The 23,664-nt window shown below is 42.1% G+C and overlaps 4 protein-coding genes across 4 annotated transcripts in view; 1 reads left to right on the plus strand and 3 right to left on the minus strand.

Annotated features, from left to right (window-relative positions):
• Nucleotides 1–92, minus strand: part of LOC306937112 (T-box transcription factor TBX19-like) — a gene marked incomplete at both ends in the record, with an annotated part of 10,538 nt that extends 10,446 nt beyond the window's left edge. The window contains one exon of the mRNA XM_079520779.1: nt 1–92. This exon is cut by the window's left edge and continues 228 nt beyond it. Within this exon, the coding sequence (XP_079376905.1) occupies nt 1–92 (92 nt within the window).
• An 8,543-nt stretch (nt 93–8,635) lies between these two features.
• Nucleotides 8,636–15,751, minus strand: clpp (caseinolytic mitochondrial matrix peptidase proteolytic subunit). The gene is made up of 7 exons (XM_079519492.1): nt 15,660–15,751; nt 14,593–14,694; nt 13,259–13,330; nt 12,636–12,732; nt 11,817–12,004; nt 10,852–10,957; nt 8,636–9,794 (listed from the first exon to the last, which is right to left on the minus strand). Exons 1-7 carry the CDS (start codon nt 15,669–15,671, stop codon nt 9,580–9,582), a joined length of 792 nt encoding a protein of 263 aa, XP_079375618.1. The 5' UTR covers nt 15,672–15,751; the 3' UTR covers nt 8,636–9,579.
• A 2,882-nt stretch (nt 15,752–18,633) lies between these two features.
• Nucleotides 18,634–19,665, minus strand: LOC306937113 (tyrosine-protein phosphatase non-receptor type 1-like; the record flags this gene model as incomplete). Its single annotated transcript, XM_079520780.1, has 1 exon — nt 18,634–19,665. The coding sequence occupies one exon, from the start codon at nt 19,663–19,665 to the stop codon at nt 18,634–18,636; it is 1,032 nt and encodes a 343-aa protein (XP_079376906.1).
• Nucleotides 19,666–21,393: 1,728 nt separating this feature from the next.
• On the plus strand, nt 21,394–22,797 carry LOC306937114 (CAAX prenyl protease 1 homolog; the record flags this gene model as incomplete). The annotated part of the gene is made up of 1 exon (XM_079520781.1): nt 21,394–22,797. The coding sequence occupies one exon, from the start codon at nt 21,394–21,396 to the stop codon at nt 22,795–22,797; it is 1,404 nt and encodes a 467-aa protein (XP_079376907.1).
• Nucleotides 22,798–23,664: the final 867 nt, after the last annotated feature.

The raw sequence follows: 23,664 nt of genomic DNA on the forward strand, positions 1-23,664 counted from the left end.
GACGATACAATACTGCCACAGTCTGTTATGCTACCGTCACCAGAGTCGGTCCCCGTGGGGCCGCCATCTTCTTGGGAGCCTTCCACTTTCATCTGCCACACACAGTGGTGGAAAACGTATTCAGATTTCTGTACTTAAGTAAAAGTATCAATACTGCAATGTACTGTACAAACACTCCGGTTCCGGTAATACAACTTTACTTGAGTAAAAGTGCAAAAGTATTGGGCTATTGGAATCACCATATACACACATTTCACAAGTTTTTGAAAATAGCAGATTTACAAGCTCACAACTTGATGGATTGTGCAGTCCAGGTACTGTAGGTAATGAGGACTTTTAAGTATATCGAACGGGAGGCCGACGAGCAACCACGGCCCGCCGACGGCCTGCAATCGCCACCCCGGCCCTCGAGGGGCATCCAGTCTCAGTCAGCGGGGCACGCCTCAAAGGGACCGGGCCCCAACCCGGAGAAACGGGCGCCCCCTGTTCTGTTTGTCGAGATTTCACTGTATGTATACATACTGTATATATATGCAGCGGACCCTATCTGAAGATTCTGTGCCAGGACCCCCAAAAGCGATGATGTGTGTTTAATTATTTTTTTTACGAGTTTTCTGAAAATCGTATATTGCTAATTATAGCTAAAATCTGAAATGACACGGATGCTTAGCCGGTTGGGTTATTGCACACTCAGTTGCAGTTGTTGTCAATGGATCCTACTGTATGCTTATACAGGAGGTGCACAGAACAGGGGTCATCAATATGTCCATACATGGATCCTACTGTATGCTTATACAGGAGGTGCACAGAACAATGGATCCTACTGTATGCTTATACAGGAGGTGCACAGAACAGGGGTCATCTACTGTATGCTTACAGGAGGTGCACAGAACAGGGTCATCGATATGTCCATACATGGATCCTACTGTATGCTTATACAGGAGGTGCACAGAACAGGGTCATCAATATGTCCATACATGGATCCTACTGTATGCTTATACAGGAGGTGCACAGAACAGGGGTCATCAATGTCCATACATGGACAAATGTGTCTGTGGCAAATTTAAAATGTTATTTTTTAAACACCATTATAATGTTCTTATTACTGAATGTCAAGTCTCTAGATTTTCTTCAGAATATGACACTGATTTACTGGAGTCCAACTAGTACTAGTGGTTCTCAAATGTTTTATTTGCAAGGAAGGACCCCCTTCACTGTGAGAGTGTACAAATGGGTACACTCTCAGAGTTACAAGCCCTTCACTGTGAGAGTGTACAAATGGGTACACTCTCAGAGTTACAAACCCTTCACTGTGAGAGTGTACAAATGGGTACACTCATTTACAAACCCTTCACTGTGAGAGTGTACAAATGGGTACACTCTCAGAGTTACAAACCCTTCACTGTGAGAGTGTACAAATGGGTACACTCTCAGAGTTACAAACCCTTCACTGTGAGAGTGTACAAATGGGTACACTCAGTTACAAACCCTTCACTGTGAGAGTGTACAAATGGGTACACTCTCAGAGTTACAAACCCTTCACTGTGAGAGTGTACAAATGGGTACACTCTCAGAGTTACAAACCCGTTATGGTCATTCAGGGCTATAGCCCTTTGTGTTTATGATAATATGATTGTCCACTCATGTGTCCAGTATTTGTAGCATTTCGAGAAACACTGATCCAATGACGATTCACCGCATGGAATAAAACACCTGATGGGTTTAAAGTCAGTGGTTCTCAAACGGTGGGTCCGAATAGTTTTCCTAGGCATTCAACAGTAAGTCACAAACCAACAGACAGTAGACCTATAAGAGCACACAAGGTATCTGCACATTTCTAAAGTGACAATTTAAGGACTTTTAAGACCTTATTTAATACCTCTTAAATGAAAAACAAAAAGAGCATTACTGTAATGAGGCAAGAATTGTCAAAATAGCCAATCTAGCCAAGCTTGTATTAGCTATTTTCACAATATTTATCTGCAGGACTGATTAAAACAATATGTAATGGCCCAACTCCTACAATTCTAAAAGTGCCTATCAGGGTGGGGGTCCCCAGTTCAAATATGATTATTGTGGGGGGTCACGGCGTGTTTGGGTTGGATCCTTTGAACCCATGATAAACACCACATTATTGCTGCATGTTTTATTTGTTATTATCTGTATTACAATTCCACTACGGAGAGGACAAAAAAGAAGAATGTCATAACATTGAAGTAACTCTTAAAAAGACAGATTTAATCGACAGACACCCCCTCCATACAAATCCCCTGATGATGATGATGATGATGATGATGATGATGATGATAATCATAATAATATAGAAAAGGACTTACTGGTTTCACAAAAAGGCTCCTCGGAATCTAATGCAAGTTGGTAAAAAAAAATAACTTTACTCTTTAGCACGAAAAAGTTAAATTAAATTAAATACATAAATAATGATTAAAATGAAAATATTATTTTCTATTTGGAGTGTTTTTAAATATCCTGCCCTGTGAGGTTTTGGTCTGTGATGCAGAACGTTCTGATGTCAGCTAACACTGATGCTCTAGCTTGCTCTCTCTCTCGCTCTCTCTCTCTCTCTCTCTCTCTCTCTCTCTCAGGTGCATCATCATTAATGAGCCACACAGAGACAGTACAGTACGCCTACAAGGAAAGCGTGTCACCAAATTCCAAAATAAGATGTTCTCTGTTTTGTACTTAAAATGTATATTTTTAATGTAATAGCCCAAACAAATCTACTTGATCGCAGATCTTCACAAACTGAAACCCTGTTGAATATTTACACTTTTATATTAGGCATTCAATGTAAGTGGTGTAAAGTAAGTTTTACTTCTACTTCACTACATCTTAGATCCAAATATTGTACTTTTACTTTTAGTTATTTTGATTATAATTATTTCTAAAAAAACAAACATATTAACCACTTCAGCCGAATATACTGTACATTTCAGCCAGTAATCACACATGCAGGCAGGCAGGCAGGCAGGCAGGCAGGCAGGCACACACACACGCGCACACACACACGTGTACACACACACACACACACACACGCATGTGCGTGCGTCGACGGACAGACAGGGGCGCAATAACATATTCTCACACTAAATTATTACTATCAGAATAGAGCTTTAAAGTTGTAACTATATATATATATATATATATATATATATATAAAAGTACTATAAAATAGTAGATCTACAAGCTTGCATTGCAATGTGTTGTGAGCTTGTAGATCGGGCTAATTTCATATATTTTATCATTATTTCTTTGTGATAAAAAAAAATGAACGGCTTTGGACATGCAAGATTTCCCCCTGACAGGAGGCGTTGTGTTTAAGATGGCTCAATCTCCACTCTGTTGTATTGTATTGCTGAATGTTCAGTGTTCAGTACGGCATGTCCAATGATACCTGATACAGCCTGACGCTGTGTGTGTGTGTGTGTGTGTGTGTGTGTGTGTGTGTGTGTGTGTGTGTGTGTGTGTGTGTGTGTGTGTGTGTGAGTGCGCACTCGTGTGCGCGCACACACACGCACACGCGCACACACACACACACGCGTGCATGTGTGCGCGCGTGCTTGTATTATACGTACTTGTGAGGACCAACTGTCCCCACAACTTCCACAAGTACAGTAGAACATGAGAAAAACACATTTTCCTGGTCTTCAGAAAATATGCTTGTTTTATGCTATATGCTTTTTAATACTGTTCATTGGTTCCATATCTTTTTAACCAACACAAAGGGTGTTCAATACCATAGTGTTTACAATATTATAACATTTAATTTTCTGATTGGGGTTAGAAACATTCAGAGGTCAGGGGTTTATGCCAGATTATTATATATAGGTGAGGTCTAAATTGCACACCGTTTCTTTTTGTATTATTATAAATGTTTTGCTTAGGTGTGTGGTAATACACACTTGTGTGTGTGTGTGTGTGTGTGTGTGTGTGTGTGTGTGTGTGTGTGTGTGTGTGTGTGTGTGTGTGTGTGTGTGTTTACATTTAAAAATAGGGACAGTCAGAGTCAGGATTAACAGGCCAATTTGACTAAAATATAATAATGTCTGAAAGTACACATCAACATGAATCCAACATACACTGATGATAGTGCTGTCAAACGAGACTATATGATATATCTATGAAAAGGTTCAATCTACAACGCAATGGAAACACCCCGGTTGTGAGCCGGTGCAGTCGTTTCTTATTCATCTATTTTCGGTTATTTTTATTATTATTATTATTCGGTCTTCACAAGTATAGCAATACAAATAAATGTGTGTGTGTGTGTGCACGGGCATGTGTTTTAATCAACAGGCAGTGTCGTGTAGAGATTAGCGGCTTTACGGCCTTAACGGACATGAAGGGGTCATTAGTGACGGGCGGACGATCACACACACACACACACACACACACACACACACACACACACACACACACACACACACACACACACACACACACACACACACACACACACACACACACACACACACACACACACACACACACACACACACACACACACACACACACACACACACAGTTGTATTTTATTTGACATTTAAAGGAGCTCCAGGCATCCCCAAATCAACAAACAAAATATATTCACCACATAAAAAAACCCATAGATCCTGTATAGTCTAATATATAAACACATTAATGGTATAATAACACAAATCTAACACTTTTCAAAACATAGTACTTGAGTCAAAGTAATCAGTCAAATTTGTACTTGTGTTAAAGTACTGGAGTAGTTGCTTTAAAAATACTATTTTTTACTTCACTATATGTAACGTTCCTCGTCGACCCCGGATTTGAACCTGGTTTCCTGCTTAAGTGCTGAATATATGCTTGCTCAGGGGATAAACTGAATCTTGGTCATCAGGTCCAGAAATTTGTCTATGTCTGGACCGGTTTGCAGTCGAATGTACGGCGACTGGGATGAGGATCAGCATCTCCAAATCTGAGGCCATGGTTCTCAGCAGGAAACCGATGGGTTGTGCAGTCCGGGTACGGAATGAGACATTAGCGACTTTAAGCAACGACGGCTACGGCAGTCGGCTACGGCAACTGGAAATGGATCAGTGCTCGATACATAAACCTGCTCTCTGTCGCAGCCCTTTCTACTACGGCAGAACCTACACTTACACGTAGTGTCTACAACGCCATGTCATAACCATGTTTATTGAAATTATAGCTGTCATACATTTACACCGATTTCTCCATCACCTCTCTTATGCTGTGTAATGTGTTGGCATGCTCTGAATGAAGTAATAACACTATACCATATGTCATATTAACCATGTTTATTAAAATGGTTTTAGAATAACACAGATTGCTCCAGTACCTTCCTCTTTCCACTGCTGATCATGTCCATCGCATCTGCGCATTTAAGAATTAAGCAATATCGGCAAGTTAGCTGACACGCGATGGGGTGTTAATAATAATAATAATAATGTGTTTATGTTTGACACATGCTGCATGGACGCGTCACCATGGCAACCAATGTCGCCGTCGCCGGAGGCTGTTTGCTTAACGATTTTGACAGCTACGGCGTGGGCGTCCTGAAAACAGTCATTGCTTAAAGTCCCTATTACCCCAGGTGAAGGAGTTTAAGTATCTCAGGGCCTTGTTCCCGAGTGAGGGGAGGACGGAGAAGGAGATTAGACGGAGAATCGGAGCAGGGGCGGTATTGCAGTCGCTGTACCGCACTGTTGTGACGAAAAGAGAGCTGAGCCAGAAGGAAAAGCTCTCTGTCTACCGAGCAATCTTCGTTCCTACTCTCACCTATATAGTCATGTGTAGGTCATGACCGAAAGAATAAGGTCACGAATACAAGCGGCCAAAATGAGTTTTCTTCAACGGGTGGCTGGCATCTCCCTTAGAGATAGGAGGTGTAGCTGATGTTTTTCTTTCTTTTCATTACAAATCATTACAATTTTAATGATTTTACATAGGCCTATATTCTCATAACTACCCTCTTCTGCCAGAAGTAGGCTACAAAGTAATGTATACATAAGCATGAGATTCATAGTTTTCAGATTTTAAAGCTCACAACGAGGGGCGGCATGATGCATTGTGAACTTGTGAGTTTGACTTTGGAGATTGAATATATTCGCCGGTGCGCAACACCGCTGAATGTCAGATAATTGCTCGTTAATAGATTGATTCCACCTGCTGCCTGCACAGCGCTAAACATTTTGCCTAATCTGCAGCTAGTTAACAAGAGAAATTGCACATAGGCTATACAAAAGTATAAAAAAAGAGGAATTAGACAGTGAAAACAGGCAGGTATAGAGGAATACCTGCCTGAGAGGGACGAACAGACTGCATGCTGCCTATCTTTATAGCCTATACTAATCTATTCCACACTAAACCATTAGTAGGCTAACAATAATGTAGATCATCCGATTTTTTCTTCTCTTTAAAGATTGGTAATCACCATAATTTATATCTGTTCTCCGAAAATAGCTCATCTACAAGCTCATGCACTGGCTGCAGATTGGCTATTTTCGGATAAGAGATTTACAGACATTATGTGCAAATATAAAAAAAATAGCTGTGATACTGGAGGTGGAAAGTCTGGTGACGTGCGGTTAGATTTGAGGGGACGAGGGGACTATTGCGTCACCGTTTCAGCAAATAGGCGGCATTCGCTGTGCACACAGAGACGACAAAGTCACGTCTCCAAAGTTTGCCACTCTGGGAGGTGGTTTCAAGAAGAGCCGATTAAGTCCCCAAAAACGCCGTCTCCATGTGGCAGAATGGGAAGATCGGCTTGGAAAGGAGCCAGCTTCGGTGGTTCGGGCATTTGGTTAGGATGCCTCTCGGGCGTCTCCTTAGGGAGGTCCTCGAGGCACGGTTGGAGGAATCACAGACATGTACAATCAGATAGGACTGATGGCCGCGGTCTGCATAGGTGATGGTCAATTATATACCATGTGAGCCAGGCTTTGCAATGAGGCAATTACAAGTGTCAAATGTACAATACATGGTGCCAATCAGTTAATACACAAGTCATTACATAGGCATTTCTGGTGCAGATTGTAGCAACAGTGTGCTTGAGGCGCCCCGGGTCCTCTGATATGGCCCCTGGTGGGATATTGTCATGGCATGCAGAACCATTAACTGTATTTGCGCCAAGTTTGGTGTGGATCAGTCTTGATTTTGACAGCACATTTTGATGTAGTTTTAGTCAAATTTCAGTCACCTGAAATGTTTTGGTCTAGTTAGTCTAAATAAATACCACTTATTTACTTATTTATTTGACTAAATCTAGTTGATTTTGTCGACAAAAAAATATTTTGGCAGGCCTTGATGCGTCATAACGGCATATTGTATACACGGTTGCATGCTGAAAACTGATGATCTACAAGCTCACAACGCGTCGCAGCCCGGTGTTGTGAGCTTGTAGATCTAATTTTTTTTTGACTCAGGGCACACTGTATATAATGTTTTCATCCTTGGCACACCTTAATTACATTGTTACGTTATGGCACCTTACATTTATGTCATATTACTGTACATGAATATTTCCCCCTAAAATACAGCATGTCACGAGGAAAACTTGAGAATATCCGTTTCCATTATGATAAATTGAAAATAATCTTATATTTAACGTTTAACCACTTGAACCCCAGTATCCCTGTTCAGGGGGAAACAGTTGCCAAAAATACCCTATCGACAAGCTCACGACATGTCGCAGCATGACATGTTGTGAACTTGTAGAAGATCATCTGCTACTTTGTGGTGAAGAGATTTGGTGTAGATTGAAAAAGAATGCACCAAGTACAGTGCAATTAATAAGCATAGAGGGTCTAAGCGATTAGACTGAAGTGATATTAATAAATATAAATAAATAAATAATCCCCCCCCCTCCCCATCATAGCACACCAGTATTGTACAGGTGCAAGTGTGAGGGAGGATCAATAGTCCAGACATCGGCAAGGCGGTCTTTATGGGCTTTCTTTAACCCATTAAATCTGGGTGTCATTTTAGATTTGTATCCATTTGAAAATTCTTTAAATTGTGAGAACTACTGATTTAGAAGGCATTCGTAGAGTGCAAAAGTGTCTTTTTTTAGTTGGCTGACATACAAAAGGCATATAAATCACAGGTGACGTCACTGTAGTCAGACGAATAGAACACATTATCCAACGATGTCGAACAGAGGCCTCCTTGTTTCATTAGGTTGTGGTTCATCAGTCCTCTACATGTGCTACACAAAAATCCATCCATTTCTAAATTCTCCACCTCATACTTCATTTTTGTTCACCTGTTAGCCCTGTGTATTTTCATTATGTTATTTATCAATACAAGCCATCTGCTACTTTCACTATAAAATATATTTGAACCAATTAAAAGTACTAACAAAAGTATGTGACTAAATAACTGCTGAATGCACCACAGGCGTGAGGTCCGGGGGAACATGAGAAGTCCAAATGTACCATAACAGGTCTGTAACTCTGAGAGTGTACATATGGAGCCAAATGGACCTTTACGGGTCAATTTGGTTCCCATAAAGGTGTCATTCATTGAACAATGCATGTGTGGCAAGATTTCCTTCAGCTTGACAAAGACAAAACCCAGATAATCGTCTTTTGTGGTTAAGGAAAAATAAGTTGAGCCAAACATCTTTGTGTAATTATGGATTCAGATCTAACCTTTTAATAATCACATCAAGGCATTATAACAAAACAACAATCCTATTACCGTCTTAGAAATAAAGCAAGAATTACACGATTCATGTCCACGCAAGACGTAGAAAAAACATGTCCAATGTCTTTATCTGCAGCAGGTTAGACTACAGATATGGTCGTCTCTCAGTGTGAGGTCCGGGGGAACAGCAGGGGTCCAAATGTGCCATAATGGGTCTGTAACTCTGAGAGCGAGTAAGGGGGTTATAGACTAGACTCGAGTACCAAAGTCCTGACGTCACTCGCGCCCGCTACCCCGTATTGTGGGTAGTGGATTCGAATCCACCACAGTGCATTCGGCTTTGTCGAGCGTCTTTCCAAAATGGCTGGTGTGCATAGAGCCTATCGACACTGTACATAATCCTACGGGCTGGGAGCGGCACCTGTCAGCAGGGAGTGTTGGGCGAGAGGAGTAGGATGAAGGCTCTACGTCCTCCCAGTAGGTGCTCCTCACTGGCAGGTGAGTCAGTAGGATACAACAGTGACCACACAGAAATGTGCATGGGGGATGAATGGAATTAATTAATTCATACCAGAACTGTGTTCCAAAAAATAAACAGATCAGCCTGTTGATTCTGTCAGCTATTGTGTCTCGTTTATGATATTGAGTTATATTTTCTTACTCTTTGGATAAATTAATACTTTTTCCACCGTCAGTTGATGCTTCATATCCGTACGAGTAAAATCGCCTGGCGGATTTGTTTATTTTTGGAACACGGTTCTTCTTATATGACGCAATCTAAGATTTCCCTATGGGGAATTTCAATAGAAAAATTATAATTCTGTGATCCAGGGGGAGAGCGGCCTTTAGCGCCAGTGATGTCAGACTTCGGTGCTCTATGGGGGGGGTACCGAGTTCCAGTAGAACTGTGTATAAAAGAGGCTAGGGGTTGTGGGTGCCTGTGGGGGCCTGTGAGGGGGCTATAGGGGTGTCTGGGGAAGCTGCACCGGGGCTCACTGAGGGTGCAGCAGCCTCCTTCTGCACCAGCTCCGGCTCGTCCTGGCCGGCCTGCGGTGGGTGCACCAGCACCCTGTCAATCAGCCCAAAGTCCTGGGCCTGCATGGGACTCATGTAGCGGTCTCTCTCCATCACGCTTTCTGGGAGAGAGAAGACGACACATGATTCCCACCTTCCACCTCACATTAGAACCCTTTAAGGCCGATTAAAAAAATACCTTCTACATCAGAAACTCACTTCGATTTCTTGATTTTTTTCAAAAATGTTCAAAAATAGCAAATAGCTAAATATTGTACAAGCTCACAGCGCAGCATGAAGTGATGTGCTGTGAGCTTGTATATCTGCTATTTTTGAATAGCTAAAATGACACAGATGCTTTCCCGGTTTTAATGGGTTAACAACAAATGTCTGTCCCATTTAATATTAATAATACCAGTAAGACGCCCTGAGGGTGAGGTCGCGTGCATATGGAATGTGTCTTGAGGGTTTGATGAGATCAGATCAACATATGGAATGTCAGAACAGGTCAGATACATATAATGGAGATCTATGGGTGGCATCGGGGGGCAGTGTACTGAGTGTACAGGGTTTGATGAGGTCTGGCCATATATGGAGCGGATCACAAGGTGTGACAGACGGACGGACGTACTAACTGACTGACAGGTTTTGCAGGTATTAATAGTAATCTGCGACCTATGGTTGCAATAATAATAATAGTCGATAGGTGATAATAACATGCAACAGAGGCCGCATTAAGAGATTCATTAAAAGTCCATAGACTTTGATGACATATGAAAAATGGTTTGGGTTCCAAGAGTCCCTTCCAATAAATGTAATCAAATAACCGCTTCTGCCCAAAACATAGTGAAAATATTAAAAGAAAATTGTCAATATTTTTATATTGAACACTTCAGTATTTACTCGAGTACATCATCGCTATCGGGTGGAAACCTCGTGTCCAAAACTGTTCGCTTCAGGATTAAAATTTCAAAATAGCAAAAGTAGCAGATCTACAAGCTCAAAACGTGGCGATTCATGCTTCGTTTCGAGCTTGCAGGTCTGATACTTTTGTGTGACGCCATAGTATGATCAAGTAGTGCATGCATTTACGAAAAAGCACAAAAACGTTTGAATATGGAGGTGAGACGATGCTTTGTGCACCACTGGCAAACACACATGGACTGTACAGTGACATACCGATGATTTCCAGAGGCTGGCCGGTGTGTTTGGCATAGATGATGTTGAGCTGCCTCTTCAGCTTGAGGATCTCTTCAGCTTGGATGGCAATGTCCGTGGCCTGCCCCTGTATGGACACATACAAACAAAAACAAACACATTAGCCAAACTAGTTTGAGTAGCCCTCTGGCTCCTCTACAAGCTGGGTTTTAAACTAGGGATGCACCGAAAAGGAAATTCTTGGCCGAAACCGAATACCGAATATAGGAAACAGTTGGCCAAAAACCGAATACCGAATATGATTAATATTATATATAATTTTTCCTACCATTGCTGTCATGGCCGTACCTTAAAGCTACCTGATTTATGGCAAAATAAATGGTTATGGCAAGCCGCAAAACTTAACTTAAATAATAATCACTATTATGGGTCCATAAAACATTTATTCAGCTCTTTTGAATGCATTAATTGCATACACTATTCAGTGATATATTTTCTGCCTATTCGGGGCAGAAGCCGAATAGGCCGAATATTTTCTGCGGCCGAATATTCGGTGCATCACTATTTTAAACGTTTAATTTCTTCTTCTTTGGTGATATTTCGAAAAGGTTTTTCAGCGGACTTCGGTAGAACATAGTCTAAACCTAAATGATAATATGAGCGCCGGTGTTTTGGACTGATTAATTCCATTCATCAAGTTTTTTTTCTTCAGTTTTGGATTCTGGACTCACCGTTAACACCTTGGATGTCCAAGGCGGAGTTCTCCGTCCAAGTTCAAGGTCATGGTCAAGTGCCCAACACGGAGATTGATAAACAGGACGGAGATTCATGAAAACAAAACCGTTCGCATCGCTCTAGAGCCTTGGAGCGCTTGTTGCCCGATCCGATGACGTGTCAAAAAGTGACACGTCATCGAAAATCTCCCCTGCCTGTTTAGCTGACGGGCTTCTAAGGTGTTAAGGAACGTTTTACAAACTAAAACTCACCCTGGCTCCTCCAGACGGCTGGTGCACCATGATGCGAGCGTTGGGCAGGGAGTGCCTCATGCCCGACGTGCCCGCTGTGAGCAGCAGGCTGCCCATGCTGGCGGCCTGGCCCACGCACCACGTGGCGATGGGGTTCAGAATGTACTGCATGGTGTCATATATGGCCAGGCCCGACGTCACTACGCCACCTACAGCACGGGAGGAGCACACACACACACACACACACACACACACACACACACACACACACACACACACACACACACACACACACACACACACACACACACACACACACACACACACACACACACACACACACACACAGTGGTTCTTTAAGACACTGGTTCTCAAATTGGGGTCCGGGGACCCCCAGGGGTCCTTGAGAGGGTTCCATGGAGTTCATAGAAAAATGAGTTAACCCACAAAAAAAAAACATATATTGTGGGAAATATACATTCCGGTTCACAAGCTGGGCAATTTTCACATTAAAATATGGTCCCTGACTGAAAAGACCTTGGATTTGGGGGGTGGGGGGGGGGGGGATATTCTACTATTAGACTGATATTTCTATGCATGTTTATAAACATAATCAACAAATTATATTATAACAAACAAAATGATGTGTATGAACAAACCCATTATGGTTATTAACAAGCCCATTATAGAATAGCATTTTTTGACTGTTCCTAGTTATAACTGCCATTTCCCCCTAGTGCTTTTTAGATGTGAACTGACCACTGTCTGTAATATGCATAAAACTGCTGAATGTGATGCCCAATGTGGTGTTTATTAGTATTATTATCATTATCATCTTACCAGGACTATTAATGTACATATGGATAGGTTTGTTGTTGCTTTCTGACTGTAAAAACAACAGCTGTGCAATAACCAGACTGGCCACCGAGTCGTCAATCTGGAGACACAGACAGAGAGACAGACAGAGAGACCTTTGTTAATGCCGTGGGGTTTACCGTAGTTGAAATATCTTGCTTGGACATACTTGTATCAATACGTAGCCATTGTTTCAAGTGTATCCCAAGCCAAACCTTACCTTCGTGTACTGTAACGACACTCGTTTCAAAGTATATGTAAATGTTATTCATGTTTACAACTTGTACCCCATCAAAGTACATACAAGATATCTCAATCTGCCCAACAAGGCAGATCTACAAGTTCTAATTTAAGAGATTAAGCATAGACATTAGACAGAAAAGAAGTGGGCGAAGTACAGACAACTCACGTCCAGTTCACTAACTCTGCAGAGTAGTTCACCCAACACATTACTTATTTTCTATCAATTACACACCTTGAAATCACAGAGATTTCTTTGTTTTTGCCAATTTGTCAAAGCAAATGATTTGATGCCATTTTTGTGGATGAACTACTCCTTTAAGTGGTTGAAATAGAACATTTAAAGGGAGAGTGTTGTGTTTACGCACCGGTCCCATGACACATATGATCCTCTCTCTGAGCAGACGAGAATAGATGTCATACGCTCTCTCCCCTCGCCCCTGACAAGACAAAACATTAACAACAATAATATAAATGTCATAATTAGGGATGGGGATTGAGAATCGGTTCCATCACAGAATTAATTCCGAAGTAATTGAGAATCAGAGATTTTGGCTTATCAATTCTCTTATCTAGTGATGCACCGATGTATCGGTCCACTTATCGGTATCGGCTGATATTTGCTGTTATTGGTCAATATCGGTATCAGCAAATTAAACTGACTTTAACCGATGGCAGTAGCCGATGTTTATCTGTAGTTGATAAGCATATATTTTGCATTGGCTATGTTGGTTATCTGTAGTCTACCAAGCTGTAGATTCTGAACATTTATTTCTTGTATTGAAGATGTGTAGTTTAGTTTCCCTGGCACAAAAGGAGGAAATAAAAACAAAAATGAAATAAGCATATATCGGTTATTGTTATTTTAAACATCGGTATCGGCCAAGAATTTCCATATCGGTGCATCCCTACTCTTATTGATTCCAGCGGGACCTGATGTAATGTCATTGAAATCAAATCACTGGCACAATAATATTCCAATTCTAATCCTAAGAAAGCTTTTGACTTCTGTTGAAGCCAACATTTGATGGTCTGAGGACATTAAATAAATGTGATCTAGTGCCACAGTTTGGCTCCAAAAAACCCAAAAAAAAAAATCTCCATCCCTGTTAGAGCTGTCACAAATATGAAATTTTACTTGACGATTAACTATCCCTCATATAATGGCAATTTAATTGTGTTTCTGTCATTTGAACATTATGAATAAATCACATTTCTGTTTAGCTTTTAGTCTTCATAAAACACAAATAACTTATTTTAATAACTTAATTCTTCATAGTGGAAATATCCGATCTACAACATGCGTTTTGAACTTGTAGAAAATGGTGCATTTATATAGAACCTTTATCCAAGGCACTTTACATAGATTGTGCATTACATTACATTCACATACACATGCATACACCGATGGTGACCGATGGCGAACCCCGACGTCACGTGTGTGTGACGCCCCTCTGCACTCCTATTGGTTAAAATATAACCGAAAATACAAAGTATGCAAGTTCTCATGCATGTCTCGCCCAGGCGTTTTTGAAAACAAAACGCCTGCGGTCTCCGAGGCTACGACTGGCCTAACACACACACACACACACACACACACACACACACACACACACACACACACACACACACACACACACACACACACACACACACACACACACACACACACACACACACACACACACACACACACACACACCGTTTGCTCCACCACTATAGGGATGAGAGGACTCTTCCATTGGGGGCTGTGATGGAATGTTCTGCTGCATCTGAATGCTGTGCTTCCACACTGCAACACCCTCTGAAACAGACAGACAGACAGACAGACAGACAGACAGATATGTCAAATATATAAATGTGTATTAGCGTGAGAACAATGCCTTCCATAATGACATGCATGTTAACTTTCCATGAATAGAAAGCCCTATCGATGATGGCACTGGTAGGCGGACATCTGAACTGTCCACAGCAACCTCCTATGGTTGAGTGGGGAACATAGAACCTTTTTTGGTTGAGTGCTATAGTTGAGTGGGGAACATAGAACCTCTTTTTGGTTTAGCGGGGAACATAGAACCTTTTTTAAGTGGGGAACATAGAACCTTTTTTAAGTGGGGAACATAGAACCTTTTTTAAGTCGGGAACATAGAACCTTTTTTTGGTTTAGCAGGGAACATAGAACCTTTTTTTGGTTTAGCAGGGAACATAGAACCTTTTTTTGGTTTAGCAGGGAACATAGAACCTCTTTTTGGTTTAGCAAAAGCAAAGCAAAAAGCAAAGTTCTTTGTTTACCCAGGGTGAATGGACTAAGCTCGAGATGCTTGTTTACAGCCAGACCCTGCTCATAGAACATTTCATGGTAGGGGTTCAATGCCTTGCTCAAGGGCACTTCAGCGGTGGTAATTTTAACGTGCCGGTCCGGGGATTCGAACTGGCGACCTTCCGATAACAAGACCGCTCCGCAAACCGATCGGCCACCGCTGCCCCTAGCAGGGAACATAGAACCATTTTTGGGGGGCGGGGGGAGTGGGGAACATAGAACCTGGGGAACATAGGGATTACCCCGTCTGGACGTGTCCAAACCATCTCAGTCTGGCCTCTCTGGCTTTATCTCCAAAACATTCTCGTACCTGATCGAATTGCATCCCTTTGGCAAGTTACACTTGCAGCGGTGACTGGACATTTAGTCCCAAAGATCAGATCTGACAGACCATGCCCTTTGAGGTCACTCTCACTCATATAAGCATGAATACATCAGGCATTACTCACTCGTATCAGCATGTTGATGTGATGTAACGTGATGTTTTAACCCCGCTGTCACACCAGAACTACTTGCTGACATTCAGTCTGCCGGGGCTTTCTGCTTCCGGGGTCTTATGGTTTGCTGGGTTTATTTCTCTTGGTACATCACTGCCATCTAGCGGCCATATGGAGGTGACACATTCCCATGGGAAAAGTCAACAGGGCTTTTAAAACCTAAAACAGCCAGCCACCAGGGGAATTTCAGCAGTGGTGGGAAAAGTAGTCAAATGTTTTATTAGTAAAAGTATCAATACTGCAATATAGAAATACTCTAATTAAAAGTCCGGAATTCAAAAGTATTAATTGGCATCAAACTGTACTTAAAGTAGCCTACCACAATTAAAAGTACTCATGCAGAATGTCTCATTTGAAGTTTTCAAACAAATGTATAAACAAATCATTTGAAAATGTCAGATCTACAAGCTCACAATGCGACACATTGTGAGCTTATGCTATTTTCAAATATGTATATAGGGCTGACATGTATGAAAAGAGGCGCAAAGCCAGGTCTTGGCTGGGTGCTACACTTGCATATAGGCTATTTTCTTTATTAACGTTTTCCAGTTTTTAAGTGTTGATTTTTTTTGTCAGACCTCTAAAATGTCATTCCTGCATAGGCTTAATAGTTATATAGTTATGGTCAATTTCAAACCAGAAATGTATTAGATTGCATGTGTCTTATAACTCAGGCCCAGGCAGAAATTACTGTGATGAAAGGCACAAAAATAAAAACAAAATAAAATACTAGTAAAACAGTATTTTAACTTAAAATACCGTCACACACCTAAAAAAAAAGATATGGTCCTATATTGCGTTTTACAGAAAGGACAGACAAAGTAGGCACTTGAGCAGAAAGGTGCACAGCACACCGGTCCTTGTGAGGTGCCAGCCAACGGGAAAAATACTAGAAAAGGAAAAAACTCTCAATTGCTAAATAAAGAGTTTATTGTGGACAAAACAGAGTAGGCACTTGAAGCACAGAGACAAGATATTGCAGACCTAGAACTAAATTTAGTGTAGGCCTACTTCTAGTCATAATTCATCAGAGGCCTGCTTTTGTTTACACATTCATGATAAATTAACAAATTTGTCAGCCCAACTTAATTGAGAACAATATCAATGTCATTGCAATAACTGATGGAAATCTCTTATGTATTTCTTACATTTTGTCCTCCTACACAGGAATAACAGAAGATATCCAGGCTTTGGAAAATGAATATCCAACCGCTGTCCTGTTTACATCCACACAACTGGAGACACTGACACATACAGCAGATACACCAAGCTGTAGATTCTGAACATTTATTTATTTTATTGAAGATGTATTTGTTTTCCTGAAACAAAAATGAAATAAACATATCAGTATCAGTTATCGGCTAAATTGTTATTTTAAAGTGCTCATGTGTTTTTAGACCACTCATGTCACTATACCCTTTACCACAAACTGTACAAGCACAGGGTTGTTCACTTGTATGAGTCCTCATGTATATTTTTAGACCAAACATTTGACTAAAGACTTTACCACAAACTGTACACACACAGGGAGTTTTGCCTGTATGAGTCCTCATGTGTGATTTTAGATAAATATTTTGACCAAATGTTTTTTTCACTAACTGTACAAGCAAAGGGCTTTTTCCCTCTATAAGTGTTTTAGACCACTACATCTTTACCACAACCTGTACAAGTAAAGGGTTTTTCCACCTGTATGAGTCCTCATGTGTTAGACCAATCATTTGACTAAAGCCTTTACCACAAAGTGTACAAGCAAAGGGCTTCTCACCTGTATAAGTCCTCATGTGTGGTTTTTTGAGGGGCGCTAGCCCCCCCCCCCCCCCCCCCCCCCCCCCCCATGTTCAGCTTTGAGGATCTGTGTAAGCACAAACATTGAAGACAAAAGTGTGTAAACACAAACATTGAAGACAAAAGTGATGACGCAAATTGTGATTGGCCAGAATGAGATGATGTATGATGACTTATGATGATAAGAGCGCCCCTCACTTCAAACAGGTGTGATTTTTAGATGAATACTAAAATTCATCTAGCCTTTACCACAAACTGTGCAAGCAAAGGCTCCCCACTGTATGAGTCCTCGTGTGTATTACTACTATAGGTCTGAATCTTTGTTCATAAACTGTACAAGCAAAGAGCTTTTCACCTGTCTGAGTCCTTGTGTGTTAAGACCAACCATGTCACGACAACCTTTACCACAAACTGTGCAAGCAAAGGGTTTCTCATCTGTATGAGTCCTCACGTGTTTTTTAAAATAATCATTTGACTAGTTTTTACCACAAACTGTACAAACAAAGGGCTTTTGGCGCTCGCTTGCCACTCCGCTCGATCAGTTCAATTCAGTACAAACAAACAGCAAACACATTTATTAGTTTTGTCGGCAGCCTGCGGGGGCCTCTATAGCAACTCTCGGGGCCCTAGGTGATTGCGTTGTTCGACTGTTCGTGTATACCTGTATTCCTACGACTGCTCTTTTGTTTAATTAAACCTTTATTAACCAGGTGAATCTCGTTGAAATGAACGCTTAATCATTAAAGCTTAATCATTAAGCTCTGGGCACATGAAAAGCAAAAATTACAGTTTACTAAGGACCTAAGAATCACACAGCTAAAAGCAGACATACAGTAGAAAACGTATGGAATCCAGAACCTAAACGATAAACATGGAAATCAGAGCCATTGAAAGGAGAGTTCTGCCAATGAGGGGGCTCATTTGTTAATTTGTCACACTAAAGCCCATAGACTCCAATGCATTCCGTAAACTTCCGGTTCAGTCCTTTGTCACACTTCGCCAATAGAAGTCTATGTAGAAGAGCCGCCATTGGACTGGCCCCATGAAGTGAACGGAGTTGTCGTAACTCTCTCATCTACACGACTCTGATGGAAACAATGCGTGTGCAATTTCAGAACCATGGACAGCGATTAGCCTGTCATCAATGTACGGTGGAGGTGTTGGTGAAGGAGGCAGATTGATCTGGCTTGATGTCGTTGTCTTTGAGCTTCACTTTCTGCTGTGTTGTGTCTTTCAGGGTAGACTTGGCTCCCTCTATGACAGCCATATAGGAGAAGCGGAGCTGCTCTGGGGTCTGGACCAGGCCCATGCGATACTTCCTCATGTCCAGTAGGACTCTCTGGATGTCAACTGATGATAGGTCCTTCTTCTTGTCCATCAGAACCAGGCAGGCATCCACCAGAGAGAAGGTCCCAGAGCGTCCTATCCCAGCACTGCAGTGTACTACAGACGGCCCGTGTTCTGGACCTAAGGAACCCGACTCCCGCACCCTGAAGAGGAAGCTGAGGAAGGAGGCAGGGGATTCTGGGATGCCCATGTCAGGCCATGCGGTATAATGAAAGTGGTAGATCTCCCTGCACTCCCCTGCCTTTGAGTTTTGCAGTTCTAGTACTCGCACGGTGTAATTGGACATGTCCTCCTCTGACACAAGCCTCACAGCAAATCCTGTGTCTGTGAATACCACTTGTTTCTCTTTTGTGGTGGGCCAATACTGGGCACATGCTTCACTTCCTTTTTCAGTGACTCGGTTGAGCATTATAACTGCTCTGGAATGTTGCTCCCAGACCATTTGCCAGAAGTGTCCACACGTGTTCCTCAAAGGACCCTGAGATATAATGTAAGCCATTTCAGCTTCCTCCACCATGACTAAACTTGCATTGATGAAGTCATTTTCACTGTCTTCAAGTTTTACCCGACTGTGATCATATGGGCTGTAATCCCTGTATCGGTTCAACTCACGATTCCATGGCATCCTTGCCACTCTGTAGTGATATTCACTGGCTTGGTTTTGGATTGCTTTGAAAAGGTTTTGCCACTGTCCTGACGACTCTATTTCAGTGAATTCTTTCTGCACTGTATTGTATGAGTGCCTTTGTATTGTATTGCATAAGGTGCGGACACCTACTAGATAAAGTGTTGCACACTTTTCAGATTGTTGTTCAATGAGAGTCATTGAAATAGGATAGACTGTCCTGGTAATTACATTCTGATTATGTGGATGTTTTGCCATTCTGAAGGGATATTCTCTGACTTGTATTCTGTACAATGCCCTCGAACACCTGGTGTCCTGCCTTCGGACACCTGCTTGATAAAGTGATTGCAACGATGTTCGCAAAGATATTCCTCTGACAGCCATGGAAACAGACGTTTCGTTAATAGTCAGTTATCTCTAACCCCCAGAGATTCCTGACACGAGGTTAGGAAGAGAGGGCCCACACGGAGACTCACAGACACAGGAGCAGAAACATCTCGGATAAGAATTCTGAGCTTTCACAACATGAATCTTAGATTTACAATTCTTTCATAAGTCGACTCTGACTCTGACACTCTGATGATGTCATTGTCTGACGTCACAAAGTCAGGGCAGTGGAGGGAGAGTTAGCATGTTTCACTCATGCAATGACCTGCCCGACGTGTCACTTTAATGCAATAACCCTGGAAAAGCTCACAAGCTGATAACATGGTGCTTTATCTGTCCTACTATAACCCGGAAAGCCTATACGTTGTTATACCTTTAACACCAGGAAAGCATCCTTTTTGTTGCAACAGGAATAGTATAGAATAGATTGTTTTCCTTTTTTGCTAGCTCCTCCAACGTCTGGCTTTCGGAATGACGTCACATGGCAGCCAAGTCTATAGACCATTTGATGGACGCTATAGCCCCTCCAATGCATGGCTTTTGAAAATTACGTCATATGGCAGAAGTCTATGGACTTTTCACATTGATGACGTGATACGTCATGTGGCCGATATAAATACAGTACAAATGTGTTTTTTGTATGTTTGTTTAGAGCACAAACATAGAGTACGATGTTAGTTTAAAGAACTGAGGCGCCCCTCACGTCACACAAGTGTGATTTTTATTTATTTGAATAAAATCACACTCGTGTGATGTGAGGGGTGCCTCAACATACTCCATAGTCTATATAGACTTGGCTGCCACATGACGTCATGCGTGGGTGCTGTTGTTTTAGATCATTAAAAGTCCATAGACTTGGCTGACATATGATGTCATTTCTGAAAGGCAGACATTGAGGTGCCCCTCAAAAATAGATGTTTTTGCCTCAGGTCTAAATGGGATAAATATGCAAAAGTCTGTGTGAGTGTACGTGAGTGTACATCAGCCTTCCGTGAATCTCCAACAGCCCGACCGAGATCGACTTCAAACTCATGACCAGGCGGAATTCAGCTGGATCGGCGGTTGTCCAGAACTGCCAGGCCGACCGATATTCCCACACAGTATAGGCATATTTGAATATCCGGTTGTCCAGAACGCCGATCCAGTTAATATGCCCACAGAACATCATATATGGCCATCATCTCCATATATGGCCACAAGCCATGACACAGGCAGACTAGACACAGGCAGACAGACAATGTGCACGCACGCAGGCCAATCGGGCTGAAGCCTTGCCCTAATATGGAGTCATATCATACAATGTACATGCCATAGAACACTGATGTCATAGCCTGGAAACATAAAGTCTGCAAAGGCGAAATGGGAACTTGACGTACTGTAAGTGCGACAAAGTTCAGGATTTCTGTTAGTGTCTATCAAGTGTGCAGTCGACAATACTACCTTACTTAGGCCTACTCAAGTGGGAAAGCTCAAAAAGCAGTCAAGCTATAGCTAGCCAGCCAACCCAGATTAAATAACACAGGTGCTGAAAATAGAAACAAGATGATTGAAACTATACGTGGCCTACCAGTGGAGAAACTAATATTGTATACAGTGCTGGGGTTTTCGTGGACCATATACCTTTGGGAGGCATACCTTGCATACAGACAGAGAAGGATCTACAGGACAGTCATAAGCGTTCCCCAGGAGCTGGGGAAGATCGTGGACGATGAAACATTTGAGAGGTCACGGTTGTACCAGCTGGACAAGAGCAACTTCAGTTTTTGGTCTGGACTCTATTCTGAGACTGAAGGAACGCTGATTCTACTCCTTGGTGGAATCCCTCTACTGTGGGGTGTGGCTGGTTCTGTGACGGCTCACTTTGGATTTGATCCTAATGATGAGATCACCCAGTCCCTTGTGTTTCTGACCCTGGCCACCCTTTTCAGTGCCACAAGTGGCCTTCCATGGAGCATTTACAGCACATTTATCATTGAGGAGAAGCATGGCTTCAATCAGCAGACAATGGGTTTCTTCCTGAAAGATGCTGTGAGGAAGTTTGTTGTCACACAGTGTATCCTGCTGCCTGTGACAGCTCTGCTGCTCTACATCATCAAAATCGGGGGAAACTACTTCTTTATCTATGCCTGGCTCTTTACCCTGTGTGTTTCCCTGATCATTGTAACCATCTATGCTGACTACATCGCTCCTCTCTTTGATAAATTCACTGCACTGCCAGATGGGGAACTGAAAACAGAGATCGAAAACATGGCCAGGTCTATTGACTTCCCGCTTGCCAAGATTTATGTAGTGGAAGGTTCCAAGCGTTCCTCACACAGCAATGCCTACTTTTATGGCTTCTTCAAGAATAAACGCATTGTGCTTTTTGACACCCTCCTGGACGATTACTCCCCTCTGAATAAGTCTGGAGATGCACCCCACCCAGAGCAGACAGAGGCTCACGACAAACCCAGCAGCCAGCCCAAAGCCAAGCTAAATAACAAAAAGCAAGGCTGCAACGATGCTGAGGTCCTTGCAGTTCTGGCTCATGAGCTGGGACACTGGAAGCTTGGCCATACTGTCAAGAATATTGTCATCAGTCAGATGGATTCCTTTTTGGGTTTCGTCCTCTTCGCTGCTCTGATTGGACGGAAGGACCTGTTCCTAGCCTTTGGCTTCCATAACAGCCAGCCCACCTTAATTGGCTTACTGATAATCTTCCAGTTCATTTTCTCACCTTACAATGAGCTCCTGTCATTTTGTCTGACGGTCTTAAGCCGCAGATTTGAGTTCCAGGCAGATGCTTTTGCACGGGCCATGGGCAAAACCTCTGATCTCTGTTCTGCCCTCATTAAGCTTAACAAGGACAACTTGGTGTTCCCTGTGTCTGACTGGTCATTTTCCATGTGGCACTATTCCCACCCTCCTCTCTTGGAACGCCTCAGAGCACTGGCAAATGCCAGGTAGAACTGACGGGGCCAGAATAGTTGGGTCAATTACAGTAGACCTCCTTCTGTTTTATGGCACAAGGAATGGGACTGAATCAGTCGAATTACCATCAGTTACTTAACTATTGCCAAATATAAAATGGTCTCGGCCCCAATCCGTAATACATTATGTAAAAACAATTACCATATTATGCTTTGTAAGGGGCACTAGTCCCTCCAATACATGGCTTTTGAGGATTATGTCATATGGCAGCCATGTCTATGGGATTTTAATGTTTGTTTAGAGCACTACATGACGACGTAAGACATCATGTTGCCAATATAAATACAGTGGGCGCCCCTCACTTTACACAAGTGTGATTCTTTTTTTTGTTTTTGCTATTGTGAATCCTACAGAGAAAATTCTATTAATTTGGGACCTTTGGTTTCCCAGGTGCCCTCTCTAACCATTATGTTGGGGCTGCACTCAAGACCAATGGTCATTGTCTAGTGTACAGTGTACAGTATTTGTTAAAATGGTGTCTAATGAAGTACTGTCACCTCATAGACACATGAAAAACTGGAAAAATACAAAAATTGTGGAACTGCCATGAATTGAGTCTATAATACATTCCATGCCACTGGATTCAGCTGGGACCTTTATTTTGAAGACCCCCAAAATTCACCCCAAAATGAAGCAAAATCGGCTAAATCTATTTTGGCTACCGTCTTTTTATATGGCTGCTGTGTGTTCAGATGGGTGGGCCGCAAGGACTTTTATTTTGTGGTACCCCTTTTGAACTAAGTGTTTGACTGTTTTTACATTTATGTTCAATAAACTATTCAATCAATCAATCAATGGGCCATGAACGCTTTAAATATGTTCAAGTGGGCCCTGACCCAGAAA

The sequence above is a fragment of the Electrona antarctica genome, assembly GCF_951216825.1.
Source record: "Electrona antarctica genome assembly, chromosome: 14".
Classification (NCBI taxonomy): domain Eukaryota; kingdom Metazoa; phylum Chordata; class Actinopteri; order Myctophiformes; family Myctophidae; genus Electrona; species Electrona antarctica.

What these genes read in the sequence shown, in the direction of transcription:
- clpp (XM_079519492.1), bottom strand. An exon ending in TATGTACATTAATAGTCCTG is followed by an intron (nt 12,005 to 12,635) that starts GTAAGATGATAA and finishes CCCGTGCTGTAG; the next exon opens with GTGGCGTAGTGACGTCGGGC. An exon ending in AGCCGTCTGGAGGAGCCAGG is followed by an intron (nt 10,958 to 11,816) that starts GTGAGTTTTAGT and finishes GTGTCCATACAG; the next exon opens with GGGCAGGCCACGGACATTGC.